At 43.1% G+C, this 23,941-nt stretch overlaps 1 protein-coding gene across 4 annotated transcripts in view; it reads right to left on the reverse strand.

Annotated features, from left to right (window-relative positions):
* naa15a (N-alpha-acetyltransferase 15, NatA auxiliary subunit a) overlaps positions 1–23,941 on the reverse strand; it is a 104,603-nt gene that overhangs the window by 30,515 nt on the left and 50,147 nt on the right. For all 4 annotated transcript variants that reach the window (XR_010976098.1, XM_068043620.1, XM_068043629.1 and 1 more), the window contains 5 exons: positions 10,240–10,393; positions 8,167–8,286; positions 6,803–6,898; positions 1,609–1,715; positions 1,444–1,516 (listed from right to left, as the gene is read on the reverse strand). Coding sequence is in view for 3 of the 4 variants with exons in the window: in XM_068043620.1 (XP_067899721.1) it covers positions 1,444–1,516; positions 1,609–1,715; positions 6,803–6,898; positions 8,167–8,286; positions 10,240–10,393 (550 nt within the window). In the remaining variant the exon portion in view is untranslated. The remainder of the gene's footprint in view (positions 1–1,443; positions 1,517–1,608; positions 1,716–6,802; positions 6,899–8,166; positions 8,287–10,239; positions 10,394–23,941) is intronic.

The raw sequence follows: 23,941 nt of genomic DNA on the forward strand, positions 1-23,941 counted from the left end.
CCTGTGGTGTGCCGCAGGGATCAGTGCTGGGCCCTCTGTTGTTTGTCATATATATTAATGACTTGGATGTGAATGTAGGGGGCATGATTAGTAAGTTTGCAGATGACACCAAAATTGGTGGTATAGTGGACAGTGAAGAAGATTGTCTAAGGTTACAACAGGATATAGATCAACTGGGAGAGTGGGCAAGGAATTGGCAAATGGAATTTAACGCAGACAAGTGCGAAGTGATGCATTTTGGCAAGTTAAACCAGGGCAGGACATATACAGTGAATGGCAGGGCCCTGGGGAGTGTTGTTGAGCAGAGAGACCTTGGGGTGCAAGTACATAGTTCCCTGAAAGTGGCAACACAGGGAGACAGGGTGGTGAAGAAGGCATATGGCATGCTTGCCTTCATCGGCCGAGGCACTGAGAGTTGGGACGTCAAGTTACAGTTGTACATAACGTTGGTTAGGCCGCATTTGGAGTACTGTGTGCAGTTCTGGTCGCAGCACTACAGGAAAGATGTGATTAAGCTAGAGAGGGTGCAGAAAAGATTCACAAGGATGTTGCCTGGTTTGGAGGACTTGAGTTATAAAGAGAGATTGGATAGGCTGGGTCTGTTTTCCCTGGAGCCAAGGAGGCTGAAAGGAGACATGATAGAGGTATATAAAATTATGAGGGGCATAGATAGGGTAGATAGCCATTTCCCATGGTAGGGGTAACTAAAACTAGAGGGCATAGATTTAAGGTGAGAGGGAGGAGGTTTAAAGGGGATCAAAGGGGTAAATTTTTCACACAAAGAATATTGGGTATCTGGAATGAGCTGCCAGAGGAGGTGGTGGAGGCAGGAACAGTAGCGACATTTAAGAGGCATCTGGACAGGTACTTGAATGAGCAAGGCAGAGGGATATGGAATTAATGCAGGCAGGTGGGATTAGTATAGATAGGCATTATGGTCATCATGGACGCAGTGGGCCGAAGGGCCTGTTTCTATGCTGCACGACTATGACTCTATGACAAATTTGTGCAAGATTTCTAGCCACCTAATATTGAAAGGAACCAAAAAATCTTAGCAGAAACTTAAATTCAATGGGAAAAAATAACCAGAAAATGGTCTTGAAGGTACAGAAATAAATCAGCATTAAAAAAAACCACTCAATGTTGAGACACTTGATACGATTGATCATTAGATGGATGTCTTTAAAAAAAATTAAGACCAGTACAGTTGTTAAGTCCATTGAAATCGGCCATGACAGCAATATACATGGTTTTGCTTTAAAAATAAATGCTTCAACATAACAGGACTTGGAAGTGCTCCATTATTAAAATCTAATGGCATTTTCACCAGTTATTGATGAAAACAGCCACACCACCTCCATCCAAGAGTGTATGTTTTGGGAAGGGTCAAGTAATGAAGGCAGGTTCAAAAGTCAAGTCATGCATATACAAATAAAAACTTACCATTTGGGTTAAAGAGGTTGCAACTTTTCAAAGACGTTTCATATCCAACTACTAATTCTTCTAGAATCGATACCTATACAAAAACAAGACCCTTACTTAGTTTTGTTTCAAAAGATAAAGCTAAGAATACAAGAGCTCTAATACTATTCTGAACAAAGCAGTTACCTTCTCTTTATCATTGTACAATGATTTCAGGGTAGTAAACACAGGAGGACAACCTTTGCTGAAATTTATCCTCAAATATTTGTCCAAAACTTCTCTGAATTTTTCCCCTGGCAGGAAGAAAAAGAAGTTCAAGAGTCTGCAATTACTAAACATGACTGATAACACCACATAACCAGTAAATGTTTAAATAGAGCTTTCACAACATTTTTGCATGCTCTACAGTGGACTGACATAAACACTCAGGTACAGCCCATTCCAAGAACAGTACCATAGACCGAATCAATATAGTAACCTCTGAAAAGTCTTTGATATATCAATATCATAATGTCCTCCATAAATGTGGACGAGGAAAGAACACAGGGATAGGATTCATTTGACATGTTATTATAAATGACACAGGACCCAAAAAGAATAAGTTGCTCATTACAGCAATAATCAAAGAAATGTTCCAAAGATTTTCTCCAGGTTAAGTCAGAGTAACAACAAAATATGCTTCATTTGTTATATTCCCAAGAGCAGCTGAATTTAAGCACCCCAGGAGGATTGTCCGGTATTATATACGTGGGAGAATGCACTAAAGCTCTAATACCTTGTAACCTACATCATCCTTCTTATTTCATTCGTGTTCATATTAAGGAAATCATTTAATAGAAACTTATCGGCCAAACTACAATACAATAAAGGGCCTGAGCTAATGTGATGCTGTATGCACAAAAGGAAGTGAATCAACACCTCCATGTACTGGTCCAGAATCTTCAACAACTAACACAATTATAGAGACTCCAGGTTAGTGGTCAGAACCAAAAGTGCAAAGATTGTGGTAGCACTTGTGTCTCTGACTCACAAGGTTCTGGGTTGAAGTTCCACTCCAGGGTTTGAGCACAAAAACCAAGGCTGATGCTCCAGTATAGTACTGAGGGAGCACTGCATTGTCGGAGGTGCCGTCTCTAATTACCTTTATAAAGCTCTGGTTAGGCCCGAACTAGAGTACTGCACCCAGTTCTGGTCACCACACTTAGTGAGGGTCCTTGAGCGTGCAGAGGAGATTTACCAGAATCGTTCCACGAATGGGGGATTTTAGTTACAAATTTAGGTTGAAATAGCTGCGAGTGTTTTCCTTAGAGCAAAGGAGATCGAGGGGAGATTTAATAGAGGTGTACAAGATTATGACAAGCTCCGATAAGTTAGACAAGGAAAAACTGTTGATTGTATAAGGACTAGGGTACACAGATTGAAGATTCTGGGCAAGAGCTGTAGGGGAAATATGAGAGAGAACTTATTTACGCTGCGGGTGGTAATGACCGGGAACTTGCTGCCCATAAGGGTGGGGGAAGCGGAGACAATCAATGACTTCAAAAGAAAATTTGATGGCCACTTGAAGGAAATAAACTTGCAGGGCTACAGGATCGAGCAGGAGAGTGGGACTGACTGGATAGCTCCATGGAGAGCTTTTATGAACCTGATGGGCCGATTGGTCTCTTTCTGTGCCATAAATGGCTATGATTTCGCCATGGCCAAGCCAAGTTAGATTTACTGGACTATCAGTAACAAAGGAAACAATGCAAAACTCCTAAATTGCCTTCCTCCAGCCTAATACTAAGACAGAATACACTGCAATACAGAAGAACTCTAATGTTCCCTCTAATTTTCCTTTGTTACGTGTGGATTGTTTGTTGCACTGCACGATCCCTTTGAGCCTGCCATGTGGCTGCACATGCACACTCTTCTCAAAGGGACCACTTCTTGTGCGTAGCCAGTTTGTCCCAAGTGGCAAGTTCTGGACTGCTGCATGGCTGCTCACCCGGGTAGCTTAGAGGAAACAATGATGACCTCCCTTCAGTAATCAATAATACAGCTCTGAAAACCAGGCTATTTACATAGGAGTGGAGCAGAACCTGTCCATGGAAATAAAGCAGTCATAGAGTCATATACAGCACAGAAGGAGGCCATTTGGCCCATCAATTCCATGCCAGCTCTCCACAGAGCCATGCTGTCAGTCCCACTCCCCGGCTTGATCCCCGTAGCCCTGAAAGTCCATTTCTTTCAGGTAGCCATCCAACTTCAAGGTACCCAAACAGATAAAACTGATTTAGCAATAGCCAATTTGGCAGATAAAAGACCTCCAGTGTCAAAGGTTAATAAACTCAAGTTAGCTGAACAGACTAATTTAAAAAGCCACAAATCTAAAGGTACCTCTAATTAAAGGAAACAAAAATCACCTTAAATGTAAAATTTAATGTATAGTATTTTCTGGAAGAGGGGAAGAAACACAGTGCATTACGGTAAGAATAGGAGGTGTTCAAGACCCTTAAGGCATCGACAATTAAACTTGCCCCTTATGGAAGTAAAATTCAGATTTTCCTACATGGGTAAATTAACAAAGGCGAGACAAGATTTGGAAATGGAGGATGGTATTGGTAGTCCAAATGAATGAGATTGCATTAAAGGAACTAAAAGGCTAGAAGTTTAGAGATAGGAAGTGAATCAGATTATTCCTGCTCCACTTCCATTCAATGTGTTTTAAGCAGACACCAATCCATTCCATTAACAGCAGTATTCTCAATTAACTATTTGTTGAGGATCACAATCCCAATCAACGTTTTGTTTGAGGATGTTAGGCAAACCCTACCACCTGCCAAGACTAAGGCACACATTGTTTTGCCACATGAACATTAAACCTTAAAAATTGCACGCTCTGACTGGAAAGACATTAACATAGTACCAGACAGTGTGGTAACAAAGGGAACCAGTCCCTACCCCAATACACAGGAGAGAGCTCGTCAAACCAGTCAGTCACGTGACCACTTGCTGGCCAACTTTGTGGGTTTAAACTGGAAAAGCAGATTTTTAAATCAGAAAGCTCCTGGTTTGAGAACATCTCTCTCCCGTCTGCCCTCATCTCGCTCTCACCAGCTTCGGAAACCACTGAAGACACATAAACTCAGAATAGTCTCCTACGTGAACAAGGTTTAAGAATACTGGGCCCTCACGAAATGCAAGACCATATCTTTAGTCAAGGACTACAGCGAGCTCCAAGCACAGTAACAAGATATTGCCTCAAACCGTTCCACTTTATCTTTCCTGTCCCTAACTGCAGGTGTATATCGCATGTGCATGCTAGCGTGGGCATGTCTTTTTTTTTATATAAGAGATACAGCACTGAAACAGGCCCTTCGGCCCACCAAGTCTGTGCCGACCATCAACCACCCATTTATACTAATGCTACACTAATCCCATATTCCTACATCCCCACCTGTCCCTATATTTCCCTACCACCTACCTATACTAGGGGAACTTGCTAATGGCCAATTTACCTATCAACCTGCAAGTCTTTGGCATGTGGGAGGAAACCGGAGCACCCGGAGGAAACCCACGCAAACAGAGGGAGAACTTGCAAACTCCACACAGGCAGTACCCAGAATTGAACCCGGGTCACTGGAGCTGTGAGGCTGCGGTGCTAACCACTGCGCCACTGTGCCGCCCCATATATCCATAGGCATGAACCATATTAGAGCTTAAGTAAGTTTAATAAATTTCACTTTTCTTCTTTAAACCAAAGAAAGACTGTTTGTGCTCATTTCTTCGCCTTATAATTGGAAAGCTGTGAACAAGAATTCACAATGGGGGAGCTCAAAACAGTGTGTTTGAAATTAAACCTTGTTATAATAAGATCAGGTGAAGATAGTAACAGACCCCTAGACACCTTTCTCGCCTAGTTGTAACAGAGGACAATTCAGAAATGCTGCAATATTCTGCAGGATAGAGCAACAATACTTAGATCTGCCCCCACAGTTCCCAAATTTAAAACAGCCACTTCATCTCTAAGAAGCTAAATAACTAATAACTTTTGAACATTTCTTTTAAATAAAACAGGGAATGTCACTTGTTCTACAGGAGCTGGAATAACTAGACCAACGGCAGTTCCTTATTTTGCAGGCGAACAACAAATCACTGAACACCCAACTTGGTTAACACCCTACAACCAGACAGGCCATTAACAGAAAGGCACAGTGGCGCAGTGGTTAGCACCGCAGCCTCACAGCTCCAGCGACCCGGGTTCAATTCTGGGTACTGCCTGTGTGGAGTTCGCAAGTTCTCCCTGTGGGTTTCCTCCGGGTGCTCCGGTTTCCTCCCACAGCCAAAAGACTTGCAGGTTGATAGGTAAATTGGCCATTATAAATTGCCCCTAGTATAGGTAGGTGGTAGGGGAATATAGGGACAGGTGAGGATGTGATAGGTATATGGGATTAGTGTAGGATTAGTATAAATAGGTGGTTAATGGTCGGCACAGACTCGGTGGGCCGAAGGGCCTGTTTCAGTGCTGTATCTCTAAATCTAAATATCTAAATAAACCAAAAGCCACAAACAGAAATGAACCGTAGGACATATTATGTATGTCACTGTATTATTGCAGCCTTATTCTGAGGACTTAAACAATAGCAAAATAAATTAGGGGATGCTATTGCTTCCCGATAAAATATAAGCACAAACTATTCTGGAGCTTTTTTGTATATTTGAGCCAATATTGTATATTTGGCGGCACGGTGGCGCAGTGGTTAGCACCGCAGCGGTTAGCACCGCAGCCTCACAGCTCCAGCGACCCGGGTTCAATTCTGGGTACTGCCTGTGTGGAGTTTGCAAGTTCTCCCTGTGTCTGCGTGGGTTTTCTCCAGGTGCTCCGGTTTCCTCCCACAAGCCAAAAGACTTGCAGGTTGGTAGGTAAATTGGCCATTATAAATTGCCCCTAGTATAGGTAGGTGGTAGGGAAATATAGGGACAGGTGGGGATGTTTGGTAGGAATATGGGATTAGTGTAGGATTAGTATAAATGGGTGGTTGATGGTTGGCACAGACTCGGTGGGCCGAAGGGCCTGTTTCAGTGCTGTATCTCTAAAACTAAAACTAATCCAGCCAACAACCCATGTCCTCACAAGGCTAAAATAAGCTCATATGCCATCTGCCAACCTACGGCCAACACTGACATCTCACTTCCACCTAGCCATCTGCAAGAAAGAATCATCCTCAACCTGATGAATTGCCGATTGATTGATATCCAGTTATGTAGGTATGTAATTATTCCATTAAAGAAAATTCTAATAAGGAATAAAAAAATTCACATTCAACAGTTAAAATATTCAGTTTTGAAAAATGCCATTGCATAAATGAGAGATATCAGAAAAGATCATTTCACTCACCAGATAAAAAGTTAAGAGGTAGCCTTCTGGGCACTAGCCCTTTAGGATACTTAGTCCAAGCACTTTCATAGACATCGAGTCTCTCCTCCACATTGACTAAACATAGAAATTGAAAAGAACACAGTTCACAGAGTTAAATTAATTCTGCAGACCACAAATAAATTAAGTTGAAAAGTTGGGCACTGGCTCCTCAACGGTTCAGTATTATCTGCCAAACGGCTAAGCCACACAGAAAAGTGCTGGTCTGATTCCTGGTTGGATTAGTCGAGTTGCTACAATTGGGCTCAACACTCCTGTACTCAAAGATGGAAACTGAAAAAATACAATGCAGCCAGAGTTCCTACACTTGACTGCTAACTAGCTCAATTGAAAATGTACATGTAGGGACACTGGGCCAGAACATAATACTCTTTCCTTCCCCTGCACTTCTGGTAGAACCATAACTAAGCCTTGTGAGGAGAGAGAAGAGTGAAAAATGCCAAAGAAAGGAAAAAAATCCAAACTCTTCTTTCTACAACATTTTACATGGCTGACTGTCCACATTTTCCTCAGCGCCAGTTGCGATTTAGTAGTGGTCTTTACCAACAAAGCAAGTCTAACCAATCTCCTTTCCCTTCTTCTACCCAATTTACAAAAAAAAATAATTCAAGTTCAAAGTGACATTCCACAGTGTCTTAGTTACCTGAAAACTAACTCCCTCTCCTCACCTCCCAGGGAAGGCAAGCAAACTGTTCATTGGCATATGACAATGCCACTCCAATGTCAATGGGTTGTCAAAACAGGTCACGCCTTAATTGTCACTCCACTACTATACCCAGTCTTACTACAGCATGTGAAAGCCCTATGAAACACACAGTACATTTTTAATTACAAAACCTTTGTCTTCTCTTATATGTAAAGCATCAAGTGGCTATTTCACAGAATGCACAAAATCGCATTCATTACTTTGCAAAGTTATTTTTAAATTTACTCAATTTACTTTTGTTGTGAGTCAAGAAAGTGGAGGCTAAATAGTGTGTGAATTGGGTAATGTATCAGAAATATGTTACTACGACTTTACAGCAACATATCTAGTCTGATCTTGGATTGTCCCTCATTTCAAACTCAGGTTTCCTTTCTCTTCACTTCCCATGCACAAGGAAGCTCATCACTCATAAGTACCATTTCCCAGCTAAGACCCCAAATTTATTGTGCGGGGAACAGAGAATAAAAGGCACATCTATGTAGATAGTTAATTGCACATTGAATGTAGTTTTGACGACTTATGGAGCTCATGTAAACACATGGCATTAAAATCCAAAATCTAATCTTTAACTATATAGGCAATGTTACCAGAAGCACTCACACTTGCAAGCGTAACTCACCAGGCCTCAGTGCTTTTTCTAATCCTTCATAATAGGCCCAATTTTCAGGGTTTCTCTCCAGCAACCGTCTGTACACCTCTGCGGCCTCCTTTAGTCTGTTCAGTTTTAACATCAGTTCTCCTGTTTTTAGATCAGATTACATCTTACATTATAAATGTTATAGTATGGATATGGGTGAAACATATTACCCATCGAATTTTTTTTTTAAATATCAGGCACTTACATTTACTGATATTTTTTTGGCTAAAGGACAGGGTACCCAAAATAAATTAATATGCATCACTTCAGAAAAAGAAATGAGTTCTACAAAGTGTGCTGCTACAGCATGCACTGTGGGCTTAGAGGCTACTAGTGAACGATGCATATTCTGTAATTGATTTTTTAAAAGCAAATAGAAACTGCTCTTCGTGGTTATGCAGCTAACAGGGACCAATCCATAAAGTAATTGAAAACCAACTATTCTGAATTCATACATTTGCAAAATTGGGAGATTTCATGAATACGTGGTTACAAGTGCTTTTTAATTCTGTATTTTTTAATTCACCTAAAAAGGAAAAAAAAACCAAACCGCATAACATTTTAATGGCATGAGAAGGAAATTAGTGCATTTTTAAAGCTGGAATTAGAGTCATAGATTCATTTACATCACAGAAGGAGGCCATTTGGCCCATGAAGTCCTTACCGGCTCTGCACAGAGCCATGTTGTCAGTCCCACTCCCTGGCTCAATCCCCACAGCCCTGAAAGTCTATTCTTTCAGGTGGCCATCCAACTTCAAGGTACCCAAACAGATAAAACTGATTTAGCAGTAGCCAACTTGGCAGATAAAAGACCTCCAATGTCAAAGGTTAATAAGCTCAAGTTAGCTGATCAGGCTAATTTTTAAATTCCACCAATATAAAAGTATCTCTAAAGAAATGCTCCATCCATCAATATTGGCAACCACGCTCTGGAAGTGGTTCAAGAGTTCACCTACCTAGGCTCAACTATCACCAGTAACCTGTCTCTAGATGCAGAAATCAACAAGCGCATGGGTAAGGCTTCCACTGCTATGTCCAGACTGGCCAAGAGAGTGTGGGAAAATGGCGCACTGACACGGAACACAAAAGTCCGAGTGTATCAAGCCTGTGTCCTCAGTACCTTGCTCTATGGCAGCGAGGCCTGGACAACGTATGTCAGCCAAGAGCGACGTCTCAATTCATTCCATCTTCACTCCCTCCGGAGAATTCTTGGCATCAGGTGGCAGGACCGTATCTCCAACACAGAAGTCCTCGAAGCGGCCAACACCCCCAGCTTATACACACTACTGAGTCAGCGGCGCTTGAGATGGCTTGGCCATGTGAGCCGCATGGAAGATGGCAGGATCCCCAAAGACACATTGTACAGCGAGCTCGCCACTGGTATCAGACCCACCGGCTGTCCATGTCTCCGCTTTAAATACGTCTGCAAACGCGACATGAAGTCCTGTGACATTGATCACAAGTTGTGGGAGTCAGTTGCCAGTGTTCGCCAGAGCTGGCGGGCAGCCATAAAGGTGGGGCTAAAGTGTGGCCAGTCGAAGAGACTTAGCAGTTGGCAGGAAAAAAGGCAGAGGCGCAAGGAGAGAGCGAACTGTGTAACAGCCCCGACAAACAAATTTTTCTGCAGCACCTGTGGAAGAGTCTGTCACTCTAGAATTGGCCTTTATAGCCACTCCAGGCGCTGCTCCACACACCACTGACCACCTCCAGGCGCTTACCCATTGTCTCTCGAGACAAGGAGGCCAAAGATTGAGATTGAGAGATTGACAAGATTGAAAGGTATCTCTAACTAAAGAGAAAAAAAAATCACCTTAAATTATCCAAAGGGCTGACTGTACTTTATTATTTGTTCTATTGCTATACACTGTAAAAGAGCCTAATTCCTCCAGAGCTGCATAAACACAAATAATTTAGAAAGTAAGTCATTTAGAACTATTCTGTAAGCAAATTCTAGTACTGATTATTTTCTCAACACTTAAATTACAGAATGGGACAAGTCTTTCTACAAGTACCAGAGTTTCTACAAGCTGCAATCAGTAGAGAAATTTGCAGTACCTTGGCACTCCTCCACAGCCAGTTTGTCACAAATTTGTTTCTCATGATTGTCAAGATGCTCCAGAGCCTCTTTATACATCCCTCCTTCCCGCAGCACTTGGTTCTGGTAAAGCAGCAATTCACTATATTCATAATCAATTTTATCAGGAGACGCCTTGGGGGAAAAAAACAGGGATTTAGTAAACCCTTTGACTTAAGGAACATTTAAATAAGCGTGCTTAAAAACAGCAAAACAAAATCAACTCCCCCCACCCCCCAAAAACCTTGTGAAGCAAACAATGATTTTACTTTGCAAGAATTTACTGCACATCATGAGGTGAACATATTGCATTTAAATTGTTTTAAAAAGTTAATGCTTCCTTTTCTTCTCTTTGCTTCTTAAAATTCAGTCATCATCACAGTCTTCGCAATGCTTCATTCTTTAGAGGCATAAGCTCACATTCCACTTCTTGCCATACCTTCAGTTGAACCCCTTGGCCTTACCTAAAACCCAGGGCTTCAACTGGAATTTTTTAAACCTAACAGCTGCAAGCATTTACCAATTATAAGCGAATTCTAAGATCCACAACTTTCAGAATTTTCCAACATGTAATCCGTGCATCAACAGCAGCTGAATCCTACAAGGATTTAAAAATTTCTCTGCTTTTCCCAAAAGGCTAAGAAACTGGTACACATGTCCAAAAATATAACAAAGGTTTACATCAAAAAACCATACCCATAATTTTCCATCTATTCATTTTAATAAGCAGAAAATTTATGCTTTAAGGCAAGAACAGAAACTTAGGAACTGGCTGAAGAAGATATGTGCTGTCAGTACCCAATATCGCCAGGGTTCTAAAGGTGCCAGCAGAACTTTGGCTCCCCTTTCCCTGTCTCCCCAAAAACACTATTGAGTTATGCTTCCAATGCCATATTCCAGCAGCAAGCTCAGTGTTCCAAGACCCACTGCCTAGTCTTGTTGGAATTCAGTCTCCCACCTTAGACTTCAACACCTCCACCCCCACTCACACCAAATCAACACACACTCAGAGCTCACAAACGGCTAGACTGCACATTCCCAGTGCTCCTATATCCTTCTCGCCCCAGTGTTCATAAACCTCTTCTCCAATGTGGCCAAACACTGGGATGCACTCCTTTCTGGGAACACCTCAGATTACTTCCAAAATCTTACAATCCCAGTACTGCAAAATCCTAGGACCATTCCTAATGATGTTAATTACGTGCCCCTGGTAATACTACTTCCATTAAGATCCCTGTTTTTATCAAAACCTCACTCACATATCAATGTCATGGGACATCTGCTGGTAACATACCCTCTAATATTTTTTATATAGGGAGTAACTGATTCATTGAAGTATGTGGACTCTAATTTTTTTTGACCAGCCACGCATGCATGCTAACTTAAAGGGGCCAACTTGTGCACGGCCTGTGTGGAAACTTTTGGGTTGCTGCGCAGCACACGGCTTAGAGGGAACATCGTCTACTAGTATATTAAATATTTAACATTTGCACTTATTTCCTACATACCAAACTACATGTCCTGCTGTCATATATGTCACACCTTTCGAATTATAAATTCCTATAGCCACATTTATAACGGACTGCCCATGTAAACTTCTCTTGCTCCAATTACACCTTCCCACCAGTGGTGAAGCTGTAGTGTCTTGGTTTTGCACCTCACGCCCCTTGTAAGATTTGCTATTTAACTATAAATAAATCTGAAAGCAAGGCATGATGTAAAAATTAGGACAGAATGTATGAATTACATTGGGTACCTTGGTTCAATTACCTACCAATCTCTAACCCTATTTCAGCTGAAGACTACTCTTGCTGTTGACTTCCTGAAATGCCACAGGAGATTGACCAGTATAAAAAATATAATCAAATGGTTGAAAAAAGATCCGACATTAAATTTCTCCTCAGAAATCACAATAACTTGCATTTATATAACACCTTTTATATAAAAATAAGTGCTTTGCAGAAGCATAATCAAAAAGTGGATACTAAAACCAAAGGAGCAACCATTAGGAGAGGTGACCAACAGATTTTATGGAGAGTTTAAAAGGATGAGGAGCTGAAGAAGCAAACGGCTTCAAGGAAGGGAATTTCAGTTTGTGGGCCCAAGGTGGCTGAAGGCACTGCAACCAGTAGTGGGAGAGAGGGGAGCTGCTCAAGAGGCCAGAGCCTAGAAGAATTCAGTTCAGCAGTTGGTGGGGGAGTGGTGTTGTGAGGTGGATGGTTATACATCTGGAGGTTACAGAGATTATAAGGGATTGAAACACAAAGATAAGCATTTTAAATTAAACTCTTTGGGAAACGGAGATCCAATGTGGGTCAGTGAGGAGCGAGGTCATGGGTGAGCAGGACTTGGGTGTGGGATAAGATATGAGCAACAGAATTTTGCAGAGACGAAAGTTTACAGAAGGTAGAGGATAGGTGGCTAGCCAGAAGAGCATTTGAATAGCTGAGTCTAGAGACGGAAAAAACATGAAGGTAGCGATGACAAAGAGCTGAAGAAGAGATTGAGGCAGATTTTGTAACTGAGATGGAACTGGGCAGTCTTTGTAATGGAGCAAGTAGAGAGTGGGGCTAATCGCTATCAAAACATCTAGAAATTACATATGCGTAGCCCAAATCTTTATGCATTTGCTTATCTCGTGCACTTAGATTTCAAAATCTGTCGCAAATTTATCACACAATTTGATCAGAGCTACCATGCTGTTCACTGTTTCTTCCCTCTCCCAACTTGCCATCAATTTTCACCACTCCTATCTGTAGGGTACTGATTTCTTGCTAGGGATAAACCTTGCAACTGATCTGCATGACTCAACTAATCACCAAAAATAAACACTGAGCAACTGGAAGAACCACCATTGATGGCCTTGCCTTTAGCTGCCAAGGATCTAAGCCTTGGAATTCCCTCCCGAAATGCCTCTGCCTCTCTCCCTCCTTTAACACACTCCTCAAAACTCTGACCAAGCTTTTAGTCACCTGTCCTAATATCTCAAATGGCTGTCAAATTCCGTTTGATAAAATTCCTGCAAAGCATCTTGGGACGTTTTACTATGTTATAGGTGTTATATAAATGCAAATTATTGTCCTTTGATCAGACAAAGTTTTAACCAAATTAATTATTTTCTGCATCCACAATACCCTTCAGCACTCTAACAGATCATTGAAAAAGTGACTCTGTTTTGACGAGTCAACTTTATTCATTCATGGGATTTGGGCATCGCTGGCTAGGACAGCATTTATTGCCCATCACAAGGTGGTGGCGGCGAGCTACCTTCTTGAACTGCTGCAGACCATGTGGGCTAGGTACACCCACAGTGCTGTGAGGAAGGTAGTTCCAGGATTTTGACCCAGCGACAGTGAATGAATGACGATATAGTTCCAAATCAGGATGGTGTGTGGATTGGAGGCAAACTTGCAGGTGGTGGTGTTCTCATGCATTTGCTGCCCTTGTCTTTCTAGGGTAGAGGTTGTGGGTTTGGAAGGTGCTGCCTAAAGAGCCTTGCTGCATTCCTGCAGCACATCTTGTAGATGGTACACACTGCTGCCGTTGTATGTTGGTGGTGGAGGAAGTGAATGTTTGTGAATGGTGTGCCAATCAAGTGGGCAGCTTTGTCCAGGATGGTGTCGAGCTTCTTGAGTGTTGTTGGAGCTGCACCCATCCAGGCAAGTGGAGAGTATTCCATCACACTCCTGACTTATGCCTTGTAGATGGTGGACAGACTTTGGGGAGTCAGGTGAGTTACGCACCGCAGGATTCCCAGTCTCTGACTTGCTCTTGTAGCCACGCTATTTATATGGACACTCCAGTTCAGTTTCTGATCAATGGTAACCCCCATGATGCTGATAGTGGGAGGTTCAGCGATGGTAATGCCATTGAATGTCATGGGGAGATGGTTAGATTCTCTCTTGTTGGAGATGGTCATTGCCTGGCACTTAAGTGGCAAGTAACGTTAGTGCCACCCATCAGCTCAAGCCTGGATATTGTCCAGGTCTTGCTGCATCTGGACACAGACTGCTTCAGTATCTGAGTCGTCGCGAATGGTGCTGAACATTGTACAATCATTAGCGAATATCCCCACTTCTGATTGCATGATGAAAGAAAAGCCATTGATGAAATAGCTGAAGATGGTTGGGTCTAGGACACTACCCTGAGGAACTCCTGCAGTGATGTCCATGAGCTGAGATGATTGACCTCCGACAACCACAACCATCTTCCTTTGCGCTAGGTATGACTCCAACCAGTAAAGAGTTTTGTCCGATTCCCAGTGACTCCAGTTTTCCTTGATGCCATACTCAGACAAATGCTGCCTTGATGTCACTCTCACCTCTGGAGTTCAGCTCTTTTGTCCATGTTTGAACGAAGGTTGTAATGAGGTCAGGAGCTGAGTGGGCTTGGTGGAACCCAAACTGAGCGTCACTGAGCAGCTCACTGCTAAGCAGGTGCCGCTTGATAGCACTATCGACGACACCTTCCATCACTTTACTAATGATTTGAGAGTAGACTGATAGGGTGGTAACTGGCCAGGTTGGATTTGTCCTGCTTTGTGTGTACAGGACATACCTGAGCAATTTTCCACATTGCCGGTAGATGCCAGTGTTGTAGCTGTACTGGAACAGTTTGGCTAGGGGCGCGGCAAGGTCTGGAGCACAGGTCTTCAGTACTATTGCCAGAATGTTGTTAGAGACCATAGCCTTTGCAGTATCCAGTGCCTTCAGTTGTTTCTTGATATCACGCGGAGTGAACTGAATTGACTGAAGACTGGCATCTGTGATGCTCGAGATTTCGGGAGGAGGCTGAGCTGGATCATCCACTCGGCACTTCTGGCTGAAGATTGTTGCAAATGCCTCAGCCTTATGTTTTGCACCGATGTGCTGGGCTCCCCAGTCGTTGAGAATGGGGATATTTGTGGCACCTCTTCCTCCTGCTAGTTGTTTAATTATCTACCACCATTCATGATTGGGTGTGGCAGGACTGTACAGCTTAGATCTGATCAGTTGGTTGTGGGACTGCTTCGCTCTGTTAGGGTGGCACAGTGGCTAGCACCGCAGCCTCACAGCTCCAGTGACGCAGGTTCGATTCTGAGTGTGCGGAGTTTGCAAGTTCTCCGTGACCTGTGTCAGTTTCCTCCGGTTTCCCCCCACATGCCAAAGACTTGCAGTAAATGATGGGTAAATTGGCCATTGTAAATTGCCCCTAGTGTAGGTAGGTGGTAGGAGAATTGAGGGAAGGTGGGGGATGTGAGAGGGAAATGGGATTAATGTAGAATTAGTACAAATGGGTCGTTGATGGTCAGCACAGACTCGGTGGGTCGAAGGGCCTGTTTCAGTGCTGGATCTCTCTATGACTCACATGCTATTTGACATGCAAGCAGACCTGGGTTGTAGCTTCACCAGGTTGACATCTCATTTTGAGGTATGCCTGATGCTGCTTCTGGCATGCCCTCCTGCACTCTTCATTGAACCAGGGTTGATCCCCCAGCTTGCTGGTAATGGTAGAGTGGGGGATATGACGGGCCATGAGGTTCAGATCGTGGTTGAGTATAATTCTGCTGCTGTTGATGGTCCACAGCACCTCATGGATGCCCAGTTTTGAGTTGCTAGATCTATTTAGCATGGTGGTGGTGCCACACAACACGGTGGAGGGTATCCTCAATGTGAAGACGGGACTTCATCTCTACAAGGACTGTGCGGTGGTCACTCCTACCAATACGGTCATGGACAGATGCATCTGCGGCAGGCAGATTGGTGAGGACGAGGTCAAGTATGTTCTTCTCTCTTGTTGGTTCTCTCGCCACCTGCTGCAGACCCAGTCTAGCAATTATGTCCTTTAGGACTTGGCCAGCTCGGTCAGTAGTGGTGCTACTGAGCCATTCTTGGTGATGGACATTGATGTCCCCACCCAGAGTACATTCTGCACCCTTGCCACCCTCAGTGCTTCCTCCAGTGGTGCTCAACATGGAGTACTGATTCATCAACTATTGGGGGGGGGGGGGGGGGGGGACGGTAGGTGGTAATCAGCAGGAGGTTGCCTTGCCCATGTTTGGCCTGACTCCCCGCACCCGCCCCCCCCCCCCACCCCGCGACTGTATACCACTGTGCCGCCACTCTGCTGGATCTGTCCTGCCAGTGGGACATAACATACCCAGGGACGGTGATGGTCATGTCTGGGACATTGTAATGATATGATTCAGTGAATATGACTATGTCAGGCTGTTGTTTAACTAGTCTGTGGCAGAACTCTCCCAACTTTGGCACAAGCCCCCAGATGTTATTGAGGACGACTTTGGAGGGTTGACAGGGCTAGTTTTGTTGTTGTTGTTTCCGGTGCATAGTTCGATACTGGGTGGTCCATCCGGTTTCATTCCTTATTGACTTTGTAGCAGTTTAATATAACTGAGTGGCTTACTTGGCCATTTCAGAGGGCATTTAAGAGTCAACCACATTGCTGTGGGTCTGGAGTCACATGTAGGCAAGCCCAGTAAGGACAGCAGATCTCCTTCCCGAGAGGACATAGCGAAACAGATGGGTTTTGACGACAATCGACAATGGTTTCACGGCCATCATTAGACTAGCTTTAATTCCAGAATTATTAACTGAATTCAAATTCCACCATCTGCCGGGATTCAAACCCATGTCCCAGAGAAATACCCTGGGTTTCTGGGTTACTCGTCCAGTGACAAGACCACCACTCCACCTTACACAATGTACAACCAACACCTAAACAAAATTGAGCTTCCAAAACCACATCCAATTTTGCAAATACATTAAACTATTCAACAGCTATGAAATGACAAGCCCCACAATTTCACCAAGCATTATGAGCTGCTCTTACTGCATAATACTCCATACACTAACAAGCCAGCATACCAGAACATGCCACTTAATAGAAGCTTCTTCCTAAAACTGAACTGTAACAAAAGTTGCACAAATGCATCAATATAATAAAATACTTTACAACAGTGGGAAGTGGCATGCTACAAGATTGGTGCTGGGACCACCATTTTTCAGCAATTACATAAATGATTTGGACTCAGGAATTGGAGGTACAATTTCAAAATGCATGGATGGCATCAGATTGGGGTGTATAAATACCAAGGAAGATTGCAACAAAGTACAAGACAATGCCAATAAACTTGCAGAAAGGGTGTGTAAATGGCAAATAAATTTAAACATAGATGTGTGAAAGATGGTGCAGTTTGGTATAGCAATAAAGAAGCCACATACTCCTTGGAAAATAAGTCTAAATGCAGTAGAGGAGCGCAGGGATCTTGGGGTACACGTTCACAAATCATTAAAAGTATAACAAGTTAATAAATAAATTCAAACAAAGGGTCGGTTTGTGGAGGAATAGAATTGATCAAGTAATTATGTTAAACTTATATAGAACTTTTGTTAGACCACGCTTGAAATACTGTGTACAGTTCTGGTCTCGGTATTACAAAAAGGACATGCAGAAGCAATGGAGTAGATACTAAAAAGATTTACATGGATGGTAGTTATAACCTGTCAAGTTACGCTATTAAAAAAGACTGAATCGGCTGGGGCTCTTTTTCCGAGAAAAAAGTAAGAGAAGGGCTTTGACCAGGTAAACAGAGAAAATATTTCAATTATTGGCTGGGTGGTGGGGGGTGGGGGGGGGGTGCGGGGGTTGGTGGGGAAGAAGAGGGATGAGGGTAGAGTTTGGGTCCAATAGCAGGGATCATATATAACATAGTCACTAATAAATCCAATGAAGAATTAAGGAGAAACGTCCTTTTCCCAAAAAATGCTTAGAATTTGTAAGTTGCTACCATATGGAGTAGTTAAGGCAACAAGCACAGATGCATTTAAAGGGGAAGCTGGATAGACATGAGGGAGAAAGGAATAGAAGGATTAAAAAAAGACTTGCATTTACACAGGCATTTCATGACTACGGGACGTCTCAAATACTTTTGAAATATTGTCATTGTTGTAATGTACAAAACATGGCAGCCAATTTGCACACAGCAAGCTCTTACAAATATGTGATATTAACTGTATTTCTTCCTGTGATGTTGACTGAGGAATACTGGCTGGAAGACAGCACCTCCGACAGTGCAGCACTGCACTGGAGTGTCAGCCTAGATTTTTGTGCTGAGACATGGCTGATAAAATAGAATCACAGAATGGCTGCATGACAGAAGGAGACCATCAGACCAGTCAAGCCCAGACCTCTGACAGCAACTCAGCTAGTCCTGTTCCATTGTCCTTTCCCAGTAGCCCCATAAATTCTCTCTTCAGGTGCTTATCCAATTCCCTTTTGAAAGCCACAATTGAATCTGCTCACCACACTCTCAGGTTGTTCAATCCAGATCCTAACCACACCCTGTGTAAAAAAGGTTTTCCTCATGTCAACAGTGCTACTTTTGCTTAACGCTTTAAATTGATGTCCTCTGCTTCTCGACCCTTCCGCCAATGCTAACAATTTCTTTAATCTTTCTGGCCCCTCATGATTTAGAGCACCGCTATTAAAACTCTCAAGTCTAGTTTTTGTTTACATTTAGCAATGAACTAAAATTACTGTTTAAGTTAAGAGGCAAGTAAAGTTTCTTACAGTTTTAAATAGGGATACACAAGCTCTGAGTAGCTATAGCTAGTTAATTAGATACCTAGCTTAAACTGGTTTCTGAGCTCCAGGAAAGCTGACTCACTATTGTTTCAGAGAGTATAAATTCAGGAGTGAGTGTTGCTTGTCTGCACTGAGTGCTGCTGGTGGGCAGAGTGTGAAGAGGAGAGTTTGGTAAGTGAGGGAGTTCAGTCAGGAGGGGGAACTATAAATTTAGAAAAGTAAATTGAATTTAATTAACACAATATAGATGGCAGGAAAGGTAATAAGTCATGGCTGCAGTATGTGGGAGTTCCTGGATGCTGTGGCAATCCATGGCAACCATGTCTGCAGTAAGTGTCTGTGGCTTGAGGAGCTTCAACTCACAGTAGATGAGTTGGAGGCCGAGCTGCAAACATTGCAATGCATCAGGGAGGGGGAAAGTTACCTGGACACTTTGTTCCAGCAGGCAATCACACCCCTTCGGATAGGGTTGTCTAATTTGGTCAGTGGTCAGGGACAGAAACTTGTGACTGTGAGTCAGGCAGGTAAGGGGATCACAAAGGTAGGAGTGGAGCAGCCTCAACCCTTGCAATTGAACAAGTTCGAGGTTCTTGTAGCTTGTATGGACAAGAGCGAGGGCTTTAGCGTGGATGAGCAGACTGACCATGGCACCATGGTACAGGAAGCCATTCAAGTGGGTGGGTGGGGGGAGCAAAAAGGAGAGTAGTGGTAGTAGGGGACAGTATAGTAAGGGGGATTGACACTGTTCTCAGAAGGCTGTGTTGTCTGCCCGTGCCAGGCTTCAGGGCAACTGCTCAGGGCTGGAGAGGAACTTACAGTGGGCGGGGGAAAGGTCCAGTGGTTGCTTTCTGAATAGTTTCTTAGAACAGCACCTTCTGGAACCAACCAGAGAGCAGGCTATACTACACCTGGTATGGTGCGACAAGATAGGATTAATTCATGAACTCATAGTGAAGGAACCCCTAGCAAACAGCGATCATAATATGAATGAATTTTACATTCAGTTTGAGGGAGAGAAGAGTATTTTAAACTTAAATAAGGGCAATTATGAGGGCATGAAAGCAGAGCTAGCTAAAGTAAACTGGCAAATTAGGTTAAGGGATAGGTCAATAGCTATGCAGTAGCAGACACTTAAAGGGATATCTCAGGCTACACAGAATAGATACATTCCAATGAGAAAGACAAATTCTAAGGTGAGGACCCACCATGCGTGGATAACAAAGTTAAAGATAGTATCAAACTTAAAAAAAAAAGCATATAATTGTGCAAAGATGGGCAGCAGGTCAGAAGATTGGACAGAATATGAAAAAAAAGCAAAGAATGACTAAAAGATTCATGAGAGGAAACATTAGAGTATGAGAGAAAGCTAGCTAGAAATATAAAAACAGATAGCAAGAGTTTCTATAGATATTTAAAAAAGAAAAGTTAACAAAGTGAGCGTTGGAAAATCCCAAAGCCTTTTATTCATATATAAGGAGCAAGAGGGTAACTAGAAAAGGATTGGCCCACTCAAGGACAAAGGAGGAAAATTATGCGTGGAGTCAGAGAAAATGGGTGAGATTCTAAACGAGTACTTTGCATCGGTATTCACCGAGGAGAGGGACATGAAGGATGTTGAGGTTAGGGATAGATGTTTGATTACTCTAGGTCAATTCGGCATAATGAGGGAGGAAGTGTTGGGTATTCTAAAAGGCATTAAGGTGGACAAGTCTCCAGGTCCGGATGGGATCTATCCCAAGTTACTGAGGGAAGCGAGAGAGGAAATAGCTGGGGCCTTAACAGATATCTTTGCAGCATCCTCAAACATGGGTGAGGTCCCGGAGGACTGGAGAATTGCTAATGTTGTCCCCTTGTTTAAGAAGGGTAGCAGGGATAATCCAGGTAATTATAGACCGGTGAGCCTGACGTCAGTGGTAGGGAAGCTGCTGGAGAAGTTACTGAGGGATAGGATCTATTCCCATTTGGAAGAAAATGGGCTGATCAGTGATAGGCAGCATGGTTTTGTGCAGGGAAGGTCATGTCTTACCAACTTAATAGAATTCTTTGAGGAAGTGACAAAGTTGATTGATGAGGGAAGGGCTGTAGATGTCATATACATGGACTTCAGTAAGGCGTTTGATAAGGTTCCCCATGGTAGGCTGAGGGAGAAAGTGAAGTCGCATGGGGTCCAGGGTGTACTAGCTAGATGGATAAAGAACTGGCTGGGCAACAGGAGACAGAGAGTAGCAGTGGAAGGGAGTTTCTCAAAATGGAGACGTGTGACCAGTGGTGTTCCACAGGGATCCGTGCTGGGACCACTGTTGTTTGTGATATACATAAATGATTTGGAGGAAAGTATAGGTGGTCTGATTAGCAAGTTTGCAGACGACACTAAGATTGGTGGAGTAGCAGATACTGAAGGGGACTGTCAGAGAATACAGCAGAATATAGATAGATTGGAGAGTTGGGCAGAGAAATGGCAGATGGACTTCAATCAGGGCAAATGCGAGGTGATGCATTTTGGAAGATCCAATTCAAGAGTGAACTATACAATAAATGGAAAAGTCCTGGGGAAAATTGATGTACAGAGAGATTTGGGGGTCCATTGTTCCCTGAAGGTGGCAACGCAGGTCAATAGAGTGGTCAAGAAGGCATACGGCATGCTTTCCTTCATCGGACAGGATATTGAGTATAAGAGTTGGCAGGTCATGTTACAGTTGTATAAGACTTTGGTTCAGCCACATTTGGAATACTGCGTGCAGTTCTGGTCACCACATTACCAAAAGGATGTAGATGCTTTGGAGAGGGTGCAGAGGAGGTTCACTAGGATGTTGCCTGGTATGGCGGGCGCTAGCTATGAAGAGAGGTTGAGTAGATTAGGATTATTTTCGTTAGAAAGACGGAGGTTGAGGGGGGACCTGATTGAGGTGTACAAAATCATGAGAGGTATAGACAGGGTGGATAGCAAGAAGCTTTTTCCCCAGAGTGGGGGATTCAATTACTAGGGGTCACGAGTTCAAAGTGAGAGGGGAAACGTTTAGGGGGGATATGCGTGGAAAGTTCTTTACGCAGAGGGTGGTGGGTGCCTGGAACGCGTTGCCAGCGGAGGTGGTAGACCCGGGCACGATAGCGTCTTTTAAGATGTATCTAGACAGATACATGAATGGGCAGGAAGCAAAGAGATACAGACCCTTAGAAAATAGGCGACAGGTTTAGATAGAGGATCTGGATCGGCACAGGCTTGGAGGGCCGAAGGGCCTGTTCCTGTCCTGTAATTTTCTTTGTTCTTTGTTCCTACAGAAAGAGAGTCTAGGGAATTAATGGAATCTAAGGAGATGGCAGATGAATTGAACAGCTATCTTGCATCGGTCCTCACCATAGAGGATACAAGCAACATCCCAGAAATAGCTGCAAGTCAGGAAATGGAAGGGAGAGAGGAACTCAAGAAAGTTCCAATTATCAGGGAAGTAGCACTGAGCAAAGTGTTGGAGCTGTGGGCTGACGAGTCCCCAGGTCCTGATGGACTTCATCCTACAGTGCTTAAAAAAAAACAGCGTCTAGTGTGATAGTTGATACGTTTTTAATTTTTCAAAATTCCCAAGATTCAGGGAAGGTTCCACTAGATTGGAAACTAGCCAATGTAACTCCTTTATTCAAAAAGAAGGGAGGGCAGAAAGCAGGGAACTACAGACCAGTTAGTTTAACATCTATCTAAGGGAAAATGTTAGAAGCTTTTTAAGACGTTATAGCAGGGCATTTAGAAAAATTCACGGTAATCAGGCAGAGTCAACATGGTTTTGTGAAGGGGAAATTTATTGGCATTCTTTGAAGAAGCAATGTGCTGTGGATAAAGGGGAAATCGGTGGATCTGTTGTACTTAGATTTCCAGAAGGCATTTGATAAGGTGTCAGATCATGGAGAGATACAGCACTGAAACAGGCCCTTCGGCCCACCGAGTCTGTGCCAACCAACAACCACCCATTTATACTAATCCTACATTAATCCCATATTCCCTACCACATCCCCACCATTTTCCTACCACCTACCTACACTAGGGGCAAGTAACAATGGCCAACTAACCTATCAACCTGCAAGTCTTTGGCTGTGGGAGGAAACCGGAGCACCCGACAGAAACCCACACGGTCACAGGGAGAACTTGCAAACTCCGCACAGGCAGTACCCAGAACCGAACCCAGGTCACTGGAGCTGTGAGTCTGCGGTGCTAACCACTGCACCACCCAATCAAATGTTATTGCGGAAAATAATAGCTCATGGTGTAGGGGATAACATTTTGGCATGGATAGAAGATTGGCTAGTTAACCGGAAACAATACAGTAGGCATAAATGGGTCATTTTCTGGTTGGCAAGATGTAACAAGTGGTGTGCCACAGGAATCAGTGCTGGGGCCTCAACTTTTTACAACTTATATAAATGACTTGATGAAGGGACCGAAGGTATGGTTGCTAAATTTGCTGAAGACACAAATTTAGGTAGGAAAGTAAACTGTGAAGAGAACATAAGGAGGCTACAAAGGGATATAGATAGGTTAATTGAGTGGGCAAAGATCTGGCAAATGGAGTATAATGTGGGGAAAATGTGAAATTGTCCATTTTGGCAGGAAGAATAAAAAAGCATATTATCTAAATAGTGATAGATTGCAGAGCTGAGATGCGGAGGGCTCTGGGTGTCCTAGTGCATAAATCGCAAAAAGTTAGTATGCAGCTATAGCCAGTAATTCGGAAAACTAATAAAAAGTTATTGTTTATTGCAAGGGGAAATTGAATACAAAAGTAGGGAGGTTATGCTTCAGTTATATAGGGCAACCTGCCCTGCCACCTTCAACAATTTGTGCATATATCCCCAGGTACTTCTGTTCCTGTACCCTCTTTAGAATTGTATATTATTTTATATTGCCTCTCCTCGTTCTTCCTATCAAATCACTTCACACTTCGCTGCATTACATTTTATTGAAATTGTACCCTGTATAATCAATTCTAGGTCATTTGTATCAAGAAAAGCAGTGATCCTAGTTCCCACCCTGGGGAACACCACTCTATATATTCCTCCAGTCTGAAAAATAACTGTTCACCACTACTCCGTTTGGTGTCACTCAGCCAATTT

Source organism: Heterodontus francisci, chromosome 1, assembly GCF_036365525.1.
Source record: "Heterodontus francisci isolate sHetFra1 chromosome 1, sHetFra1.hap1, whole genome shotgun sequence".
In the NCBI taxonomy this organism is placed as follows: domain Eukaryota; kingdom Metazoa; phylum Chordata; class Chondrichthyes; order Heterodontiformes; family Heterodontidae; genus Heterodontus; species Heterodontus francisci.